Source organism: Leptodactylus fuscus, chromosome 1 (genome assembly GCF_031893055.1).
Source record: "Leptodactylus fuscus isolate aLepFus1 chromosome 1, aLepFus1.hap2, whole genome shotgun sequence".
In the NCBI taxonomy this organism is placed as follows: Eukaryota; Metazoa; Chordata; class Amphibia; order Anura; family Leptodactylidae; genus Leptodactylus; species Leptodactylus fuscus.
In genome coordinates this window covers 192,279,988-192,303,904 of record NC_134265.1, presented here as the reverse complement: position 1 = coordinate 192,303,904, position 23,917 = coordinate 192,279,988, and the positions used below count along the sequence as shown (strand labels likewise).

At 39.7% G+C, this 23,917-nt stretch overlaps 1 protein-coding gene across 3 annotated transcripts; it reads left to right on the top strand.

Annotated features, from left to right (window-relative positions):
* The first annotated feature begins 17 nt into the window (after nt 1-17).
* RFXANK (regulatory factor X associated ankyrin containing protein) lies at nt 18-20,736 on the top strand. Of its 3 annotated transcripts, XM_075280408.1 has the most exons (10): nt 18-140; nt 2,028-2,156; nt 3,980-4,060; nt 8,137-8,202; nt 8,283-8,383; nt 13,328-13,453; nt 15,467-15,533; nt 16,882-16,962; nt 18,371-18,416; nt 18,493-20,736. In XM_075280408.1, exons 2-10 carry the CDS (start codon nt 2,030-2,032, stop codon nt 18,506-18,508), a joined length of 711 nt encoding a protein of 236 aa, XP_075136509.1. In that variant the 5' UTR covers nt 18-140; nt 2,028-2,029; the 3' UTR covers nt 18,509-20,736. The 3 variants fall into 3 exon arrangements, with proteins under 3 accessions (XP_075136509.1, XP_075136511.1, XP_075136510.1); XM_075280410.1 differs by lacking the exon at nt 13,328-13,453; XM_075280409.1 differs by lacking the exon at nt 18,371-18,416.
* Nucleotides 20,737-23,917: the final 3,181 nt, after the last annotated feature.

Below are 23,917 nucleotides of genomic sequence, written 5' to 3'. Positions count from 1 at the left end.
ACATCCAAACACCAGGAAGTGTGCGCTGCTCGTCTGCTAGGAAGCTGGTCTGGTTAACACTTACCATGCTGCACAACAGGAGGGAGCTGCGCCTTTAAGAACCCCCGGAGAGGACGGATGCAGATCATTGCGTTACACGGGTGAGTGATGTTGTGGAGGAGCCTGCACTCTGACTGATAATGCACTGGGCTCATTCTATATGGGACAGTAAACATATGATGGGCATTTCTGTGTGCTGTAATACATTCTGTTGCTCGCTGTTATCAGTCATTGCAATGTTGGTCTGTCCCTGTGATGACATCTTGTACAGTGACAAGCTCCACGGCTGCTAATTCCTGGGCTCTTCTGGACTTCTAGACTATAGGTCCATGGCTGTTCACTAGGTTCACATCTAAAGGACCAGCACAACTAAAATCTCAGCAGTGCACGATGGGCCACCCCTTGAATATAAAGTGGTTCTTTGGATTTCTGGTGTTGTGTCCATCTAGGTTCACACCTGCTTTCGGGTTTCCATTTCTCGGGTCCGTTTGGGGACCTGAAAAGCAGAAATCCAATTTGGTTAAAAAGCAGTTACCCGCATGTCCATAATGGGGTCTCCCGGGTTTCCACTTGAAAAATGCGCAGTGAAACACGCAGAATTTTTTTTTCCTTATAACTCGAGCGTAATGGGGATCTGAACGGAAAGTGAGCGCAGGGGTCGGGGTGAACCTCGCCTTAGCTTCTTTTAATTTTTTTTTTTTTTAGGAACCTAGACTAGTTGTAAGCTTAATCTCGGTTCGCATCTGTGTTCGGGACTCCATTCCCCTCTCCACGTTAAAAATGCAAAGAGAAAAGTGCTGCAAAACACACAGACCCCATTATAGATTATGGTTGTCCACAGGTTTCCTTTTTTTTTTTTTTTAACTCGGATTAGGTTTCCGTTTGGGGAAGCGGGGTGTCTGCGTGTTGGCCGAATTTAATGTTCAGGTTAGTAAACTGGGCCAACGCATGGAAAGAATTTCATAACTGAACTTCAGTCAGGTGAATGCGAAGTTACGCAAATTTAGACTAGATAGTGTTACACCACGTGTTAATTGGATTAAAATTGTTAGTGCGTTTCTTGGTGCATTGAAGCCCACTCTAAACTCTATACCTTTTTACTTTAAACCACATCCCCTTTTCATATAAGTTGTAGAAATGTCCAAAACACTTGATAAATGTGGTGCTAGGCATGTGACACTGGTTTCTGGCACAAATTAACCCAGAAATTCTGTCTCCCCAGGCTAAGGCTAAGTTTACATCTGTGCTCAGGTTTTCATTCCGTTCGCATAAAAAAAAAAAAAAAAAAAAAAAAAAGCGGTTACCTTAGTTAACCCTTGTTTTCCATTCAATTTCCACCCAAAAAGGGCAAAAAAGAGAGGCGAGAGGGGAACGGAACCCCGTGTGTGGTACAAGTGCTGATGTGAACTGAGCCTAAGGCCCTTCACACTTGCACCCCTGTGTGCCCTGTGTCAGTCTGCTGGGTTTCCATCCTAAGCCTCGGTGCAACTGCACAGGGGATGGCTTCCTGGTGGTCAGTTTTAAAACCCATTCGCTTGAATGGCTTTTTAAAGTAAACCGCCGGTGTATGCAGCCTTTCTGCGGGGAATCAGTTTGTTTTTTTTTTTGGTCCTGCGTGTCCGACTTTGTGTCTGGCCAAACAAAAAAAAAAACAAAACGGTTTCCCCGCGGAGAGGCTGCATACACTGGTGGTTTGCTCTCAAAAGCCATTCAAGCATCAGTGATTATGTATCAAAATTAGGAGTGGAGACTAGACAGAGATCAGGTATAATAGAAATATTTGTACCTCTTCTGTGTTTTTAACCCAATCCTAGTTTTGGTACACAGTCATTGATGGAAAATCACTGACCATATGAAAGCAGCCTGTGTACAACAGAAAAAAAATGTGTATCCGCAGCAATAACCGACCCAGACATGGCTTTGCTGAACTAATTAATTCATATATAATTTCACATATAAAGAAATGTGATTTTTTTTTTTTTTCCCAGCAATGGCGGACCATATGGGAGATACCTCAGCTTGCCCCGCTATTGATGATGGGAGCATAGTGATCTTAAATATTTATCCTGAAACCCAGAATGGCTCAGACACAGAAGAAGAGGCGGCTCAGTTAAATGGTAACTTGAACAATGAAATTGTATGATTAATAAGAGTAATTGCTTTGGATACTTTTTTTTTATTGCAGTCCTTTTAATGAAATCTTTCTTTTACTCAGGAGCCATATGTGTGCATAACAGATGGAATATAGCTGTTAAAGGGGTTTAAAGCCTTAGGCTGCGTTCACACGGAGTGTTTTGGCTCAGGAATTTGGTCAGGAAACTGACTCAAATTCCTCCTCCAAAAAAACGCCTCACCGTACAGTCCTACTCCTGAGCCAAACATCTCTGTGTGAACGCAGCCTTAGGGAAAAAAAAGGGTCTGTTTTATATTTTTCAAAACTGCACCGCGCTTGTTCATACATGGACTATATCTGGTGTTGCAACTCCATTCACATGACTGTGGATGAGTTACAATACCAGATACAACCTGTGGAGATGTGTGATGCAGTTTCTAGAAAAAAAGCAGACTCCAAATGATGATTTGCAACAAACTACTAATAAGAATAATGTTATAAATAGCAATTTTACAGTTTTCCAGTAGTTTTTAGCAGTATTGATCTGTACTGATGTGAAGAAAACTCTGGTGAGATAGACGTCTTACAATTATCTGAAAATGAAGGTCTGTATGTCTTTGTGCTTTTCTCACTCAGTTCCTCTTCCATCTCCATAGATATCCGAGAAGTGATGGAAGATAACTTCAGGCTTTTTTTTTATTATTTTTAAAGAGGACCTTTCACCATTTTGCCCACAGGCAGTTCTATATACTGCCGGAAAGCTGACAGTGCGCTGAGTTCAGCGCACTGTTGGCTTTCCCGATGTAGACCCGGTGTGAAGAGCTTACGGTCCCGGTACCGTAGCTCTTCTATGGTCAGAAGGGCGTTTCTGACAGTCAGTCAGAGACGTCCTTCTTCACAGCACAGCCAATCGCGCTGTGCTGTGAGAGCCGGGAGGAACGCCCCCTCCCTCTGCTCGCAGTACTCGTCCATAGACGAGCATTATCAGGGAGGGAGGGGGGAGTTCCTCCCGGCTCTTACAGCACAGCGCGATTGGCTGTGCTGTGAAGAAGGAAGTCTCTGGCTAACTGTCAGAAACGCCCTTCTGACCATAGAAGAGCTACGGTACCGGACCGTAAGCTCTTCACACCGGGCCCAGATCGGGAAAGCCGACAGTGCGCTGAACTCAGCGCACTGTCAGCTTTCCTGCAGTATATAGAACTGCCTATGGGCAAAATGGTGAAAGGTCCTCTTTAAAAAAAAAAAAAAAAAAAAAAAAAAAGCCTGAAGTTATCTTCCATCACTTCTCAGATATCTATACAGATGGAAGAGGAACTGAGTGAGAAAAGCACAAAGACATACAGACCTTCATTTTCAGATATTTGTAAGACGTCTATCTCACCAGAGTTTTCTTCACATCAGTACAGATCAATACTGCTAAAAACTACTGGAAAACTGTAAAATTGCTACAAATGCAATAATGCACAATAATCCAACATAAACACTGTTAAATGTAGGAGCATATCTATCAGCTGTTCCTCTTCCTCCCTTCTCCATAGACTTCTATATAACCTGATCTGTCTGTGAGCTGTAAGGTTAGCCATACACATTACAAATTTAGATGGCTTTGACCAACCATTTAATATGTGTAGGACACCCCCCTCTCCCCCCCCCCCCCCGACATGCGCTCAAAGGAGGCAACAACTGCTGCAAAGTGGCATGAGATCCACTATAATTTCTATAACTATCCACTATAGTTTTACATGTTTTAATGCAGGATTCTATTCTATATGGCAGTTGTAAAATTGTCCTGAATACTGATTTATTTATCTTTTATTCTCTTCACAGTTGGTCCTTTGAAATATTCTACAACCCTAACCAACAGACAGCGAGGAAACATGGTATCAGTGTTACCAGCAACTCTGGACTGTGAGCGCAAATCCAATGCATATTTTTTCTACAATTAATAAATATTTAGTACAGTAACTTGTTACAAGTTAGTAAAGTGATGTATGATTTCCTGTTATGTGCAAATGAACTATAACCTGGCCTCCCCTTTAAGTTCAAGATCTAATCAGTTTTTGAACAAACAGTCCAAAAGAGCAGCACTAGTCATCCAGTATTACAAATGTGCACCAGAAATTTTCAAAAAACGTCCAAAAGATGAACATTTAAAACATAACTTTTAATAATTTTATGAAAGGAGGAAATACGTGGCCCCCAGAAAAATTCCACCCCCAAATGTCCCTTCAGTGGAGTGGGGTCCAGGGAGAATGTTCAGTAAGTAATTTAGTTGTATGACTATATTCTTTTAATGGTGCTGCTGTTACTATGTACCTGAGGTTACTTCTTTGATGTTTTAGTTTTTCTGGAGACTGATTATTTCCTCCTTTTAAGTATAATATTAATAGTTATGTTCCGTGTGTTCACCTCTTGCATGTTTTTGACTAATCAGTTTTAGGTTTAATTTATTCAAAAAAGTTAACAAAGGCTATTTAGTACATGATACAGACATAAATGGTTTACAACAGCACTCCTCATGCCATGTCATACGATTGCAAATGTACATTTTGTAACCTGAAGGGGTTCTACTATAGACATTTAACACCTATCTACAGGACAGATGTTAAATGACTAATTGATGATGGTTGAACTGTTTTTAGCAACCATGCAACGAGGACTTTGAAAGGAGCAATACTTCAAGTGGTTGTCCAGGAATTTCAGAAATCCTGGTGGAGGCCGATGCAGGTGAAGCATTAAAAAAAATCATGCTTGACTGTCAGGTGTCCTCAGTGGCTACAGAAAAGGCACCAGTAAGTTATGTAAGTGTCAGAATGAACTTCAGCAGCGGATATCTGGGCGCTGGAAACATGTGATTTATGAAATTCCAGGACCACCCCTATAAGCATGGACTCTGCTGCTCCGCTGTAGATATGAGGCTGATGAAGAACAGAGGTTCAGGGCTCCCATGTTAATGACCAGTTAAGGTTCCAGTGGAGGGGCTCTATGTAATTCCTCATTTATTTATTGAGAACAGGTGATAATTGTCCATTGACGGATAGCCTATTTCAAAGTACCGTATATACTCGAGTATAAGTCGAATTTTTCAGCACAGTTTTTGTGCTGAAAAAGCCCCCCATGGCTTATACTCAAGTCAGCAAAAAAAAAATTATTTATTTTTTTTAAGGTGGTGGTGGGGGAGGTCTATGACCAGCCACAATATCAATGTACAGAATCTCCCATAAAATAGTGGAGAGAAAAAAAAAAAAGCTCTAAATCACTCCTTTCCCTAGAATACATATAAAAGTAGAAAATGACTGCGATACACATACACATTAAGTATCTCTGTGTCTGACAGTGCCCGGTCTACTGAATATAGGGGATCTGCAGTGCTCCTGTTCTGTCAGGAAGGGGTTAATAGGAGCACTGCAGATACCCTATATTCAGCCAGACTGAGTTCCAAATGGGGGAAAAAAAAAAAAAACAGTCCTCAAGCTCAGGGAAGGGGAAGACAGACAACCAAAACACCCCCTCCCAGCACCCAAAACCTCCGACCATTTTAATTTTTGAAATTTTCCAGTAGCTGCTGCATCCCCCCCCCCACCCCCTCAGCTTATACTCGAGTCAATAAGTTTTCCCAGTTTTTTGTGGTAAAATTAGGAGCCTCGGCTTATATTCGTGTCGGCTTATACTCGTGTATATACGGTAGTCTGCAGCAGGAAAATCATGATCAAAGTAATCCCAGTTCAGCATTGAAGCTCCAATACCGATAACAATTGCTGTTTTATTCATTAGTAAATTAGGTAAATTAAGCTTTTGGGGCATTCCTTACCTTCCTCAGGCTTCACTCTGTAGATAACCTTCCCTAACTGCTGCCTAGCTCTTTCCTGGGAATCAAGAAATTTAGGCGGAGCTAGGCAGAGCAAAGCATAGGGAAGATAAGGAACCTCCCAAAGAACTTATCACCAATCTGCATATGAATTCAGCTTTTCTCATTAATGGAGCTAAATAGGGCATATCTGGAATATGTATAAGGAGCACTGCAAGGTACTGAGATTTGATTCGATTTTCCTGATGCCAAACTCCCTTTTTTCATTGTAGCTAAACTTTCAGACTTTTGAGTTTCTGTCAGTATTTGTGTTAATGAAAAATAAATTAAAGTTTATTACTAAGAAATTATGACTCCTTTCTGTGAGATACTGCAGTTCTTTATTCTTTCTGTTATGTCGCTATTGAGAGCTATAAATTGCTTTCACGGTAAGTACTAGGGCAGGTTCTTTTGTGATATAGAGAAGCTAAGGTTTATAGATATACAGTCATGGGCATAAGTGTTGGCACCCTTGAAACTTTTACAGAAAATGAAGTAATTCTCTCAGAAAATTGTAATTACAAATGATTTGTTATACAAATGTATATTTTCTTTGTGTGTATTGGGACAACACAAAAAACGGCAAATCGGTCATAATTACACACAAAACTCACAAAATGGTGCAAACAAAATTGTTGGCACTGCTTCAAGCATGTGATGCTTTCTTATACTCATCTGTGGCAAGTAACAGGTGTGGACAATATAAAAATTACATCTGAAACCAGATTAAACAGGAGAGAAGTTAACTAAATCTTTGCATTGTGTGTGCCACACTAAGCTTGGAGAACGAGGAGAAGAGAATTTAAGAGTGAAAATTGTGGAAAAATAGCAACAACCTCAAGGTTACAAGTCCATCTCAGAGATCTTGGTATTCCTTTGTCTATGGTGAACATAATCAAGAAGTTTACAATCCATGGCACTGTAGCTAATGTCCCTGGATATGCATGGAAGAGGAATATTAATGAAAGGTTGCAATGTAGCATAGTCCGGATGGTGGATTAGCAGCCCCAATCAAGTTACAAAAAATTCAAGCTGTCCTGCGGGTTCAGGGTGCATCAGTGTTTTGGCGTGAACTATCCGTCTACATTTGAACGAAATGAAACGCTATGGTAGGAGACCCAAGAGGGACCCCACTGCTCACACATAGATGTAAAAAAGCTGTGTGCAAGACATCATGAAATCTGAAGATTACCAAAGCATTTTGGATCACAGTATAGGGTCCAGTGTCATGGTTTCAGGGGTGCCAACATTTACAGCCAGGACTGTATTTCCCGCAACGGTACTTCTGGTCTCATATAATGGTGTTTTATAATATCCGAGATATAGCTGTTTGAAATGACCCTTAGGGCGGGTTCACACCTGCGCGCCTCGGTCTCTGCTTTCTGTTTCCGTCTTCTGCCGAAGAAACTGGACAGGAGATGGAAACTGGCAGTCATTTTTCAAACCCATTCATTTGAATAGGTTTGCAAAGTGTCCGCCATGAGTGTTTTGTGCTCTCCGTGGCGAAACCGTTTTTTTGCCGGGTTTCTGTCTCCTGTCGGCAGAAGACAGAAACTGAAATCGGAGACCGGGGCGCAGGTGTGAACCCACCCTTACTGAACTTTAACTTTCCTGCATTATGTAAGAGCCAAACACTTATACTCCAGTGGAGCAGGGTATAGCTCACATCTCTTAATAGAAAAACAAGGTAAAGTATAAAGAACTGTCAGTATTTCACAGAAAAGAGCTAACATTTGTTAAAAGTATATTGTTAATGATACAAATGGTGCCATAAAAGTTGCTTTGTTATGCTTTAAAGTCATAATAAGATCTAAATGAATGGCTGACTGCAGATTGTGAAGCTGAACCTGCTGAGATTAGTTGTTTGCTGACTGGTTTCACGAAACAACAATTTTAAGGGGCGTAATTTGAAAATAGTCATAACTTTTAACCCACTAGAAACCGATGTATAGTCTTTCAATGTCGGAAAAAAATGGTTTGGCCATTAGGGCCTAAAACAGTCCAGTCACTAAATGGTTTAATTCAATAATTTATGTTTTGCATAAGTTTCTCACTGAATCTCCACTGATTATTTATAGCGTATATGTTCTATGTAAAGAATGGCTAATGATAAATTGTGTCTTTTGCCTCATCCTAGCCCTTTCTGTGCAGCAACTTGCAGCCCAGGGAGAGCTGACACAGTTAAAAGAATATCTGCAAAAGGGTAAGTCACACCCACCCAGAAACAGCTGTTATGTAACTACCGTAGGCAAATTATTAATGAGTCTTTTGATTTGCATCTAGATGATACATTTTTAAACCGTCCAGATGAGCGAGGCTTTACTCCTTTAATGTGGGCATCTGCTTTTGGTGAGATAGAGACTGTCCGTTACCTCCTCGATATGGTAAATAAGACAAGTCGCTATGCAGCTATAGAATAAGTGAAAGAAATTGAAGATTAGGACTATGGGTCTCATGTATCGAAACTGTCTCTATAGCTAGTTGTACACCTTAACTTGTTGTTGGCTAGTAACTGTTTCTCACAGCCCCTCCATACATATGTATGCTTGGTTAGGTCAGGCATGCATGTGCTTACAACAGGAGAAGGGAAGTAAACCGCTGGCAGACAATTTGGTGGCGGATTATCTTTTGTGAGAACAAAGGGTTAGGCATGTTAAATTTCAACCTGGTCAATTGTTTTATCCCGACATCATTTGTTAGCACGCATCCACAAACATAACATAGTCAGCTGGTCCCATAGAAATTGGTTTTGGTGACTTTGCTCTTAAAGGAAGAACATATCAACCCCACCCTGCAGATGCATACATTAGGATCATCTGAATGAAAACGTGTTTTCTCCTTTTCAATCGGTGCCTTTGTGGCCGAGAATGCGTTTTTTGTAAATTTTCGAGCACATTGGAGCTCCGACAGCATTACAACTAACCTTTTTGGAGCAACATGTTAACACCCTCATTGCACCAAAGAGTTCATTTACATATTGGCAAGAAAGGCTGGACAATGGAGGCACCAGTTTACAAGAGGAAAATGATGTATGATTTAGGTGACCCTAAGACCCGGTTCGCATCTGCGTTCAGGATTCTGTTCGGGAACCCACAAATGGAAACCTATCCACATAAAAAAGCGGTTACCTAAGGAAACCCGCGGACCCCATAGACTATATTCTGGTCCGTGTGGTTTCTGCTATCTTTCCGCACAATAAAAGTGGAGAGAAAATTACTGCTTGCAAGACTTTTCTCTCTGCATATTTCATGCTGATAGGGGAACAGAATGGCCTAATGCAGATGTGAAACGGGCCTAATCAATCTAAGGGCGGGTTCACACCTGCGCCCGGTCTCTGCTTTGCAGGTTTCCGTCTTCTGCCCCGAGAAACTGGACAGGAGACAGAAACCGCCAGTCAGTTTTCAAACCCATTCATTTGAGTTCATTTGGGTTTGCAAAGTGTCCGCCCGTGAGCGCCTTCTGCCTCTCCGTGGCGAAACCATTTTTTTAACTGGACACAAAGTCAGATATGCAGGTCTAGTTTCTCGGGCATAAGACGGAAACCCACGAAACAGGGTCTGAGCACAGGTGTGAATCCGCCCTAACTGCAGAGCTGGATTGATATGCTGGGTTCTGGTGACAGACTCCCTTTAAGTGAAAGTAGTCTTGCTAACCACTGTAAACAAGCAAAATTAAACTGGGAAAATAAAAAGTGGACTGGTTTATGAGTCGAAATCCAGTTTCAATTCAAAGGAGTATTTCAGGTTCAGCTATTTTCTAACATACTTTTTTTTAATGAAGTGCTCATGATTTGCAGGATGTCTGGTTGCTCTTGTTGAATCAGTGGATTCACTGTTCATTTTCAGAAGATGAAAATATGTTCTGGTCTTGCGAAGGTGTTGACAGTGGTGTTGAACAAAAGAGCTCTCTGACAACCTTAGTGTAACAAACTTTGCACCTGTCTATCCAGCACATGACCAGGACAGATCATCCTCTGGAAGTGAACAATAATTTTTCCATTACAATAACCCCTAAAGAAAATTTACCATCACCAAAATCACTTTACAGCTAATCCTCCACATAGCGAGCCATAGACAAGTAGCACTATGGAAAAGACTGCGGCAGAAACGTATTGTGGTGTTTTCTGCAGTGCTTTTCACAGAAAGCCTGCAGAGATTCTCTGTGCAGACTTTCTGTCTCTATTATAACTATACAGAGAACTCCAATGTTTCCATAGGTATAATTGATATGCTGTAATTTACGAAAATGCAACCGTTTTTGAAATTGCAGCATTTCAGCTACAGATATTTTTCTGCAATGTGTGGATGAGATTAGCCAGAATACATCTCCTTTACTGGTACCGTATGGTGTTTTCACAACATAGGGCCCTGGCCCTAATCCACTTTTTTCTGTTGTAGGGGTGGGTTAGTGGTATAGTGAACATAGCTCAATGTGCAATCTTGCTGTAGAGAAAATCAACTTTTAATCCATATACAAAAAAAAATAGTTCTGTTTGGTGCACCCAGGCTGTGGGTGCATCTGCCAAAAAACCTGAGAGAATCTGTTTCCCCTGTGCCTGCCACCCAGCACAACCCGCTGACATAGAGACTGACACGTCCCAATGTGCAGTGACTGTAGGCAAAAATGGGTGCACCAGCAGACATGACAATATACCATGTGCAAAGAACAGCTCACTTACGAATGGATGGTACCAGAGAGATCTTCCTACAGAGATGCTGGGAGATCCTACCACAAGTATAAGAAGATGGAAGACACAGGTAGAGGCGCTGGTGTGAGCTGCGTTCTAAGCAGTGTTTCCAGTTGTCTCTGTGTTTTTACTTGCCGCCAAAATGGAGGAACATTAGCAATGTCAGCAGCAACCACGGACCAGAGGAAAGGCTCAGGTTAGAGTGCAAGATAATGTGCCACTGTCACCTACCATGGTAGTCCCAGAGGGTATGAAAGTGGCTGCTTGTTATCATTTTCTGGATTTTAGTAATTAAAGGGAGTCTGTAGCCAGGGATGAGCACATGCATAAAAAACACTGCTAGATAGATTATGCCCATCTGATTGTAATGGTGGTTTTTATTTTCTAATCTGGACGTTTATAAATGATATTATGCTAATGAGCAATCTAGGGCATCTCCAGCTCTCCGAATTTCTTCCGCCTGCTGCATTAAAATTGGCCACCTTACCGCTGCTATGTGACAGGACCAGGCAGAGATTCCAAAGTCTAGTCTGGTCCTGTATTCTCATGGTAGTACTGTGATTCGCACTATTTGCATATGCCTTATCTCTACAACCAATGCCCAGATCAGGAAATGAAAACAACCATTATTAGAATAGACCCAGGAAGGCATTGGCTAACTCTAAACACAATGAGTGTAAAGCCTTCATCGTCCAATGAGAAAACGCTATGTCCAACTTGCATTTATTGTACCATTGTGGAAATATTCTCCTCTCTCCAATTCACCGGATGAAAAAGGGACCGTTCACCACCTCCACCAAATCAAGTTTTTAGCATCTGTTAATAGGCACTGTTCCACTGATTCCAGTTCAGTTGGAATTTTCTCTCTGGCCCCCACCATTCCCAAGCAACAAGTGTAGTTAATTTTAATGCCTGATCTACTATTTAAGCTCTGCAATGTCTGAAGGCCAGAATAAGGCAGGGGTTGTGTTTCAGAGTTTCATTGAGAAGCAGCTAGTGTCAGAGCTTAGAATTGCCCGTTTTAGCTCTTCATATCAGAGAGTCAGAAAAGGGCAGGGTAGACTTCTTGAGTCACTGCAGTCTAAGGTCTTTTTTCCAAGAAATTGTCAGTCATCGGGGGATCCCACAATAGAACTATTCACCAGCAGATGCAATAGGAAAGTGGATAGGGTTGTCTCCCTGAATTCAGGGGAATCCCCTTTTGTGGAGGATGCGCTGTGTGACAAATGGGAGTTTGATCTGACCTAATCCTTTCCTCCCTTCTTCCTGATTCTAGCTGTTCTGAGTAAGATCAGGGAGGGCCAGGCAAGGGTCATAGTGATAGCCCTGTTCTAGCCAAGGAGAATGCAATTGTCATTGCTAAGGATCCTATTTGTATCAAAGCCTTCCAGAGATCCTGGGACTGAGAGTAGCAAGTTTTTTACTCCACCACATTTTCATTTTCTCCAGCTTCCCAGTACATCATATGGAATACTGATTCGTACAATTTATCCCACAAAAAGTAAGCCCTCCTATATCCTGTGGAAAAAAAAAAGTTATGGCTTCTGGAAGGCGGAAAGCAATAATTGAGAGTCAAAAAAAATGTCTGCAGCTGGAAGACATTAACCACTAGTGGTTGGATGTGAGAGCTGCTTCAGATCTTTCCCATAGAGGGGAAGGTGTCTCTCTTTCTAGTGCTTAAGTAAATAATGATGATTACTTACTGGTATTTGATTTTCCATAACCCACAACAGCAATAAGTAATTGCACTTGCACACAGAAGGTATGTTTACTATACACTGACTGCTCCACACAGAAGCCGCATATAATTGGTTTAGAAACAATTTTATTTGTGGTAGAACCTCCATTGCGGAATTTTTGCTTATATAAAAGAAATTAGGTGAGTAGGTGCAGAGATGTCACAGATGTATATTCACCCAGCAAACCAGACCAGCAAACACTTTACAGAAGAAATATGCTTTGATACCACTTTTAGGCTAAGGCCCCACGTTGCAGAAACAAAGCTTTTTTTTTTGCAGCAGCAGATTTTGTTGCGTTTTTTTTAAGTCAACGCCAAAAATGGCTATAATAGGAATGGGAAATATATTGGACGTTCTTATACGTCTCCCTTTTCGCAATCCACTCCTGGCTTTGGCTCAAAAAACTGCAACAAAATCTACAACAAAAAAAAGCAGCACTTTAGCCTTGAAAAGGATTTTTCACCACATCCAGCTCTTTGCATCATTTAATAGGCACTGCCCTATTGTCTGTGGCACAGTTGGGATTTTTAGACTCTGTACGGTCAGGTGGGTGGTGTCAGGCAGGAGCAGGCAAAAGGTGTAATTCTGAGCATTGACCAGGTCTACCTCAGATTGAAGCTTTGAATCATGTAGCCTTTCCTGCCTCTGCCTGACACTTCCCACCTGACAGTACAGAGCCTAAACCGCTTATCAGCCAGCAAAGCTGACAGCATTGATTACCTGTGAACGGCGGGGGCTAGAGAAAATATTCCAACTGTCCTGGAATCAGTGGAATGGCACCTTTTAACAAATGATACAAACTGCAGTTGGCGGTGGAGGAAAAAAGTTCTCTTTAAATGTTATTTCCACTTTTTGAATTGATGCAGCTACTATGCAATAAACACACTGCTGTCTGTCCACAGGGAGCAGATCCTCACATACTGGCCAAGGAGCGAGAAAGTGCCTTGTCTCTAGCAAGCACTGGAGGATATTCTGATATTGTGACTTTACTCCTAAATAAGAAAGTTGATATTAATATTTATGACTGGGTAAGGTAATGTAATAACAGTTTTCTCATTTTAATGTGAATGGGGTAAAGAAAAAAAGGTTTTGCTATTTTTATGCATTTTTTAATACATTCTGCTTTTAATTAAAAAAAAAAAAATGTAAATGTTATGTACATTCAACACTGGGTTACAGTATACGACCTGCATAAAGAGCCCTAAAAATAATTTCAATACAAAATAAAAACTGAAATATATATTTAAATATACAAATAAAAATGATAAAGTTGACAATATGTAGGACTTTTTTCTCCGTCAATTTTCCTACGGAGACACCAACGCAGAAAGGATTAAAAGATTTCCCACACTCATAACCATATTTAGATTTGTAGACAATTAAAATTTTAACATTTTTGCAAATATAAATAAGTTTTGAAAAAAGAAAAAAAACACAGCCCAAAATATTCAAATCCTGCAAATAATATTCTCTAACGGTGCACGGAAAAACTTCTGTTACAGGCAAAAAAAACTATCGAAAAAAAACGCAAAACCAACCACCAAAAATATATTAGGATCGCATGAAACTTTTAATGATGAGAATTATTTAAGAATAACAAGATAAATAAATATACCACGAAAAAAACATCCAAAACATTGTGAAAACATCATATGACAAAAAAACAAAAAAATCTGGTTTACGCTTTTCAAGACATTAGCCTCGTGAAGAGTGAATTTTCTTTACTACTACTCTACTCTACTACTCTACTTTAGACTTCATTGTAAATAGATGTGGGACAGTATGGATCAGAATCGCTCATATAAGAATCAAAGTTAAAAGTATTTTGTAAAGAATCAGCAACTTTCTTTAGTTATGCATATTGCAAAGTTTGTTCCCTGAACTTGATTTAGGATAAAAAAAATACATAAGTTTATTAATATTTTAACAGTTTTTACACATAAAGTGAAAACATTACACCTTTTCATGTGTGTAAAATCTCTAATGGCATTAGTTTTACAGTGCCTTGCGAAAGTATTTGGGCCCCTTGAACTTTTCAACCTTTTGCCACATTTCAGGCTTCAAACTTAAAGATATCGAATTAAATTTTTTTGGGGAAGAATCAACAACAAGTGGGACACAATTGTGAAGTGGAACGAAATGTATTGGATATTTTAAACTTTTTTTAACAAAGAAAAAACTGAAAAATTGAGCGTGCAATATTATTCGGCCCCCTTGCGCTACCATTTGCTGCAATTACAGCTACAAGTCTCTTGGGGTAAGTCTCTATCAGTTTTGTACATTGAGAGACTGAAATTCTTGCCCAGTCTTCCTTGCAAAACAGCTGGAGCTCAGTGAGGTTGGAAGGAGCGTTTGTGAACAGCAGTTTTCATCTCTCTCCACAGATTCTCAATTGGATTCAGGTCTGGACTATGACTTGGCCATTCTAACACCTGGATACGTTTATTTGTGAACCATTCCATTGTAGATTTTGCTTTATGTTTTGGATCATTCAGTTTTTTATTTGTTAAAAAAGTTTAAAATGTCCTATACATTTTGTTCCAGTTCACAATTGTGTCCCACTTGTTGTTGATTCTTCCCCCCAATTAAAATTTTATACCTTTATGTTTGAAGCCTGAAATGTGGCAAAAGGTTGAAAAGTTCAAGGGGGCCGAATACTTTCACAAGGCACTGTATATTGCTTCTATAGTGTGTCTTTTATCTATTGGGATGTTTTCCAAATTGAGTTAAACTTGGTAATGGATTACAGTCATTCATATCTTCATAGGATGGAGATATAGAAACTGTTGCATCTTGTACTATCTGCATGTTAGAATGCTGTGTTGTTAGCTAGAATCTCAATATGAAATAAAACCCCTTCTATATTTAGTCTACAATAAAGATTTGGGCAGTCTCTACTAAGAGCTAGCTTGGCAGTTTTCCCATAATTTTTTGTGGTGAGATGCTTTATGTTATGCCATCATGGGTTTATCATAGCTCTTATGACCAAGTAGAATGTACATTATAATAATACATATAATTTATTTGTTTTTATATTGCAGAATGGGGGGACGCCATTACTGTATGCAGTGAGAGGGAATCATGTAAAATGTGTGGAGGTGTTGCTAGGTACTTATCTATTCCTATTCTCAATATCATAGGGACATTATTGTATTATATAAGGAAATAGCTAATTTGAAAAATACTTGTAGAAATATTTGAGGCTACCTGCACACATAGTTTTTATCCTATTCTGTGGAAGTAATACATTGAATAAAAGACCGCTATCACGTGCATTCTTTTCTGACATTTTTTGCATGCATAGTTTTGTGGCATATTTTATTCCTATAATGAAATATTTAGGAAAATGCCCAAAAAGACTCAGAGCATTTTGAGTTTTCAAAGGAAAAAAAAATGCCAAAGTATAAAAAAAAATGTAGTGTATAATTTCCTGTTGAATAAACCGTAACATAGTACTGAAACAGAGTTACAAAAGATAAATGCTACATCAGACTCAATTGTAGATCCGATATGGTTGCATCGGACAAAACCCTGACTAAAAGGGGTCAACAATGTTCAAACATTCTCAAAAAAAGTATGTCCAGCAACCATTGAATAAAATATAACTTTTACTTTATCAAAAAATGAAAAGGAAACATCTTACATGCTCCAGGAACAAGACAGAAGAAAAAATATCCGCTTACGCGTTTCGAGACATGTTGTTGCGTCCCTTCGTCATAGCACATGACTAAGGGACGCAACAACATGTCCCGAAACGCGTAAGCGGATATTTTTTCTTCTGTCTTGTTCCTGGAGCATGTAAGATGTTTGGTTGCTGGACATACTTTTTTTGAGAATACTGAAACAAAGTGTGAATTCAGCCTGAAAGAGTCTATGGCTCAGTTCTCTTAGATGGAAGATTACATCATGTCCACTGGAAACCTAGCAAGATGACAGACTGTCACCAATAAGATGATTAGTCAGCTGTCTTGCTAGGTTGGACACAATCATCAATGAATAATCTTTCTATGCCTTCGCACTAATTTAAAGACCCAGTCAGGATTTCCATATTCATTACACAGAAATAAGCAGGGACAATACATGCATGAGGACATAACCTAGCTAGAACAAGGAAATCATGGCTGCGGCTCAGAGCATACAAAGTATCTGCATTTATGGACATATCCATTGGCAACTGATCAAGACAAGAGAATGGCACTACTTAAGATGGTTACACAAAATCTCTTCTCACAGGGTTTTTAATTATTTATATTATATTTATTTATATTTAGCATATAAGAATCAATTTATTCTGTTTCATCAGCTAGACTGAAATTGTAGGAATCCAGAGCAATGGTCACTGCATGTAAACTGAGATGTCAATGGCATGCAATTTGCATTCTGTAAATTTGTATACGTTTTAGATGAACCATGACTTAGTTTGACCTCTGGCCATTCTATATATATATTTATACAGAGCGAGGAGCTGATTTAACAATGGAGGCAGATTCTGGATATACTCCAATGGATCTTGCTGTTGCATTGGGACTTAAAAAAGGTATATTAAACAGTTATTGCAGTTCATTCAAACAAAAGCAAAATGTCAAGAAAACATTGCCTGTTACATGGTTGTCTCAATTTGTATCTTGTGTAAAATGTAACAATTACATTTGTCATTGTAGAACACAGCAACCATGGATATATCCCCTACCACTAGAAGTATGATACTCAATTGAAAGTGCACGTGTCATTAAAAGTTTTTTTTTAGCTTAAGTCTAAGGCCCCATGTTGCGTAAACGTTGCTTTTCTGTTGCAGAATCTGCTGCGTTTTTTTTTTTTTTCTTTTTTGAGCCAAAGCCAAGAATGGCTACAAAAGGAATGGGAAATATATAGGAAGTTCATGTGCTTTGTTCAGTCTGTCCACTCCTGGTGTTGGCTCAAAAACACAGCAACAAAATCTGCAACAAAAAAAAGAGTTTTGGGGTAAAAAGGTGGCTCAGTGGTTAGCACTGCAGCTTTGCAGAGCTGGAGTCCTGGGTTCGAATCCCGCCAGGAACAACATCTGCAAGGAGTTTGTATGTTCTCCCCGTGTTTGCATGGATTTTGTCCCATATTCCAAAGACATACTGATAGTAAAAATGTACATTGTGATCCCTATATAGGGCTCACAATCTACATTAGAAAATAAATAAATAAATAAAAAATAAAAAGTTGTGTTTCCACAATGTGGGGCCTCAACCACAAGGGATTTTCCATCTTGAGGATCACATTCAATTTTGGTCAGGCTGTTGACTCAGTCCCTGCTCCCAGCCATCTATGTTCTCTTATCTCCTTCTCTCTACATATTGCTTTTAGTTGCTGAGCCCATGTAACAGTTAGAACAGTTTCCCGATTAGTGCACTGTTATGTCTGGACTGAGCTGAAATCCAGGAAGTAGATGGGAGAGGCAGCAGGGGAGCTGAAATCCTGAAATGGGATAAGTTCTGTAATCAGTAGAACATGTGAATTCATGAAACATTGTTTTTAGATGGATAAATAGAATTGTCCATATGTGGGGTACCCGTTTTCACACATCCCTCCTATGAGTTTATTGTGGAATCTGTGAAAACTGGTAAAAATAGCCCCATTCATATGAATAGATGTTACCATGGGATGGCTGATTTAAAAAAAATGCCCATAACGGCTTTGAACATTTATAGAGCTTTACAATCTCTGTACTTGTGTTTAAGACTACATGAAGGGGAAGGCTGTGATTTAACCAATGCATAGCAAATTTATAGAAATGATGAAAGGAGGAGAAAATACATAATATATGTAAGTAACATACCATACATTGATCTATATCTACAGCTAAGCTTTTTTTTTGTTAATTATGTCTAGTTGTTCCACATCTTGTCTTCTTTAGTACTTTTCTAGTCCAGGGTAACCTCATATCCTTTGTTCTATTCACCATTTCCCTACTATAGGCAATGGGCTGAAGTGCTACTGTGCAGGAGAAATGCTTTCTGAATGGTGGGCCCTATTATGGGGAAAGTATAAATGTACACTGTTTCTAAATAGTTTTAAGAATATTTTTTACTTTCTTTAGTTCAACAGGTAATTGAAAATCACATCCTAAAACTGTTTCAGAATCAGCCGTGATGGGCAGAAGAGAGACTCGGAGCAATTTTGTCACTTCATCTTCATCTGACAGAGCCATGAGAATGTGGACAGTTTCTGTATCTCACAGAGGATAATGCTAAATTAACTCCCGACATCTAACAAACCTATCATGAACTTTATTCTTCTTCTACAGCGAAATAAATGACGTGGAGAAAAATACTTTAGACAAATAGGACAGAAACAAAATCTGTATATTCTGCTTTAAGGAGAAGTAGACAGAAATTGCTTTTTTTTATCATTATTATTATTATTTTATTTCTGAATGTGCCTTGCCCACCTAGGAAGGTTTTAGGGCCTGTGTGCGTGGGATATCTAGATCTCCAGCATATATGAATCTGTAGAGTTAAAGTATTAAAAGAAAAAAAAAACCACATTTCATTAGCTCTCATAACATAGAAATGTATGTCATATAGCATTTTTACACCTCTAAAGATTTGAAGGCTGATGGAGTACTCCCAATTCACACATGTAAGGTATATCATCTGGATATACCCCATACTTGTGATAAGTGTGAGTTTCTACAAGAAGAACCCCAGTATCTTAACCTGTCCTGCCTGCCACCCTATTTAGACATAGCACTGCTCCATTTCCTTCAATGGAAGTTAAAGGAAAAAGTTGAGCAAGAAAGCTCTGCTGTTCCAGAAATGGGATGATCTGTAGACATTACCTCGTGTAACACTGGCACTTGGTGACTTTGTTGTCCCCGGCTTCATGGTGGTGCTCAGGGTCTTTGTATTTAGTAAATACCAGTTGTAAAATAAATCAATTACACTGTGTTTATGTCTTAGATATCCCCTTAAATGGCTGCTAGTCTCATTCTATGGATATTTGAATGTATTTTCTAGACAGCTAGCATTTTAATAGTAAATTCCTTTAAAGTGACCTGATCTGTCACAGACATCATCACAGTTGATAAAGTCACAACAGTTAAGGTCAAAAGCCACAAAAAAAATAGTTACCAGGGCTATGACTAAAGCACATGTATGGATCTGAACTTTAGAATGGTTCTGTCATGGGGGGAACATGCCCTTGTATCTTGTACCATTGCTCTGGACCTTTTCATAGGAAGCATTGGATTTACAGATGTCCACAGCCTATGTGTGCTAGAGCTGAAATTTGTATACAGCTTGCAGAAAACTCTGGAGAATGCGATATAAGACCAAGCATTACTGGAAGTGTATGTAGTACTTACCAAGCAAGTCACAGTGACAGAGCTCATGTAATGATATTAAACTGTTCACACAAGATGGACCTTTTTGCAATGGGCCATTCACATCATATTTTGGTCATCTGTTTATTGGATGGATATCTATATGGAGTCAACATTTGAAAGAAAAGGTCTGTGTCATTTTTTTTTAGGACAAGATATAGACTAGAACTTTCCATTGCTCTAAAACAGCCTTGCATTTATAAAAAAGAGCCCATTTCACAAATGTTGTCATCCATTCCAGCATAAGGTAAATGAATTTATGCAACTTTCTGATATTGTGAGACATTTATGACGGACTTTGTGCTAGTTTTACGGTGTAACAAAAAAAAAAAAAGGGGGGTAAATGCAATGAATTTGCAACATTTTGCTATGCTTACGCCGCTGATGAGATGAGGCCTATGGCTATTAATAGTGGGGTGGGCTGTGTGACAGCTAGGGGCACGTGTAGATTTTACTTCGAATTTGCACCAGTTTTCTGGTAGAAATTATAACAAATGTATGAATGAATTCTATGTGTATTCAGGGTGTCCATGTCACCAGAACATTTACAGGACATGTTTTCTCCTACATATATGTAATGGTTACTTCCATTGACTGACAGCAGCGATCTTAAATGTCAGCTAAAAAACAAAATATATAAGAAAGGGTGTGTTATTACACATTGAATTTATATACAAGTGAAAATCCCAATTACACATTTTAATTATGTCCTTCTACTTCTATTAAAACCATATTGCACAATCACCTGCCATGTTATATGCCACAAGCATTTTCACGAGGTTTAACCTATAAGAGCTATCCTAGTGCCAGGTTTTCTGCAGATTATTGTTTTCATATATAAAAATCAGGTATTCCAGTTATAAAATCAGGTTTAATGTATAGTTTTTACGACAAGAAAATACTGAGAGGGATTTAAATAAATTTTCTTCCCTGAAAAATACAGAATTATTTTATGCTATTAAAATAAAGTAATGGTTTTGCACATATTGTGTTTTGCTCTTATTATTGTATCGTGGCTGAAACTACTGGATATGTTTTTAGATTTCTACCACTTTACCACTTTCCAAGGTAAAACCTCTCCATTGCCTTTTTTTTTAGTAGGCTTCATAAACAAGGACATGATTTAGACATGTCAACAACAGAAGGCTGAGCAGAGCTCTATACTAAAACCGTAACTCTTCTTTATTGAAGATTAAAAAGAGTCTGTCATCAGAACTCAGTATATCAACCCAACCCATAGATGGATAGGATAAAGTCACCTGAATCTATTTGTGTTTTCCCCTTGTGAATCAGTGCCCTTGATACCCAAGACTTTGCCTTTTCTTGTCAATATGCAAATTAATGTACCGTATATACTCGAGTATAAGCTGACTTTTTCAGCACATTTTTCATGCTGAAAAAGCTCTCCTCGGATTATACACAAGTCAGGGTCCACGGAGCACAGAAAACTGGAAGGGGGAGGTCTTTTAGCGCTACTGCTCTGTGATTGGCTTGTCATGAGGTCATGTGACTGTGATGTCATCAAAGGTCCTGTAGCCACTGGTATGTAACATCTGCAGATAAGGTGGAGTCTAAATCCTAGTAGCTCAGCCCACACCAAAGGCCGATCACATGGTCATGACATCATCAGAGGTCCTTTAGCGCACTAGGATTTAGCATCTACCCTGCAGATGAGTGGCCAGGATTCATTATGTCTTATAGAAGATGTCTGTTGTATGGAGGAGAGGAAGCTACAGTAAAGTGACACACACAGGGACCTTCCTTTAGTTACTCTGCCTATTAATGTCAGGCATTTGAGGTTATTAATTTAGTTTCAGTAACTACATGTGCCTCACATTAATAACAGTTAACCCCATCATGTCCCTCATATTAACCCCTGTGTGCCCCATATAAGGGTTACTACATACCTTCCAACCGTCCCGATTTCCAGAGGACGCAGATCTGAGTTTAACACATATGCGGCTGAAGCAAGGAGCTGACACAGGTCAGCTCCTCGCTTTACCGCTGCGCGCCTCTCTCACTGACACATGTGGCTGAAGCGAGGAGCTGACCTGTGTCAGATCCTCGCTTCGCTGCTGCCGCCGGCTACTGGCTTGTAGATGCGATGTGATGTCACATCGCGTCTACAAGCCAGTAGCTGGTGGCAGCGGCGAAGTGAGGAGCTGACCTTTTGTCAGCTCCTTGCTTCAGCCGCATATGTGTCAGCGAGAGAGGCGCGCAGAGATCGGCGAGGGAGTGGAGGAGAAGGTAAGTGTAATGTGGAGGTGGAACGTGAAACTGGGGGCAGAGATGGAGAGGACATGAATCTGGGGGCAGAGATGGAGAGGACATGAATCTGGGGGCAGAGATGGAGGGGACATGAATCTGGGGGCAGAGATGGAAGGGGGACATGAAACGGGGCAGATGAAGGGTGTATATGAAACTGGGGGAGAGATAGAGGGGGGACATATAATTTACGGGTGACTGTAGGAGGATTATATTGTGTGGGAGTACGTGAAAAATTAACGAGTGGGCGGAGTCATCAAAAAGTGGGCGGTGTTAGATTTGCAGCGGCGCACTACGCGCGCTGCACATTTTGTACCTCTTTCGGTTCTTCAAAAGTTGGGAGGTATGGTTACTAATATGTGAGACACATGAGGGTACTAATGAAGGACCTTAATTATGAAGATATCTAATTATTACCTCCATATGTCCCACATATCAGTAACTCTTATGTGAGGCACCCAGGGGGTTAATGTGAGGGACTTGATAGGGTTAACTGCTATTACTATGATCCCCATGGAGTTACTAAGCTGCAATGCTTTCCCCCCCTCGGCCTGTACTCGAGTCAATAAGTTTTCACAGATTTTTTGTGGTAAAATTAGGACTCTCTGCTTATATTCGGGTCGGCTTATACACAAGTATATACGGTAATTAAAGAAGTAACGGACAATGCCCTCGTTGCTTAAGAGTTCATTTGTATGTTAACAAAAAATGTGATATCTTGTTCACAAGGAGAAAATACGGGTTCAGGTGACCCTAACCTGTCTGCGTGTAGTACTGGGTTGATATACCAGGTCGTGACTTTCCAGGGCTTTTTGCACATTTTTCTTCACGTGTTCATTCATTTTTTTTTCTATACATTTTTTTTCTATGACAGATGAGAGCAATGGACAGTAAAAACAAAAATGTGAACCCACCCTCATACAAGTCTTGAGACAGAAATATCACATAGAGTAAATTGTCCATACTTTATTTGATAACACTGGGGCTTTATTCCAGCCAGCTAAGAATTTGCTATGTTCTGTGAAGGCCGTTGGACATATTACTCAGCATTACTATACACAAAAAGACCAATGAGAAAACCTATTGTTTAGAATTGATCATAAAGCCCTGCTTTGCGAAAAAACTGGTTATTTTTCTTGCAGATTTTGCTGAGTTTTTTTAGAGACGAAGCCAGAAGTGGATTGAGCAGAAGGAAGACAAAAAAAAGAAGCTTTAAAAAAATTAAAAGTTCTAAATCCCTCCTTTCCCTAGAATAAACACAAAAGTAGAAAATGACTGTGAAACACATACACATTAGGTATCCTGTGTCTGAAAGTGCGGTTCGGTCTACCGAATATAGGGTATCTGCAGTGTTCCTCTTCCGTCGGAAAGGGGGTAATAGGAGCACTGCAGATACCCTATATTCAGCCGGGCTGAATTCCAAGTGGGGGAAAAAAAAAAAAAACAGTCGTCAATCTCAGGGAAGGGGCAGACAGACAACCAAAACATCCCCTCCCCTTTCCCAGCACCCAGCAACTACTGCACCCAATAACTCAGACCATTTTAATTTTTGAAATTTTCCAGTAGCTGCTGCATTTTCCCCCCTCGGCTTATACTCGAGTTAATAAGTTTTCCCAGTTTTTGTGGTAAAATTAGGGGCCTCGGCTTATATTTGGGTCAGCTTATACTCGAGTACATACGGTAATTGCCTAGACATAGATCATTTTCTTGGATAGATTTTTTTCATTGTAGGTTGATGGACTCTTACATCAGTCAGATCTTCTACTATAGAGGCGGCTTCTTGGTCTGATTACAATGCCACTTGCAATAGAAATGAAGGCTACTTCCACACGTATATGCAGAAACTATGTATTTCTTTATCATCTTAGAAATATAA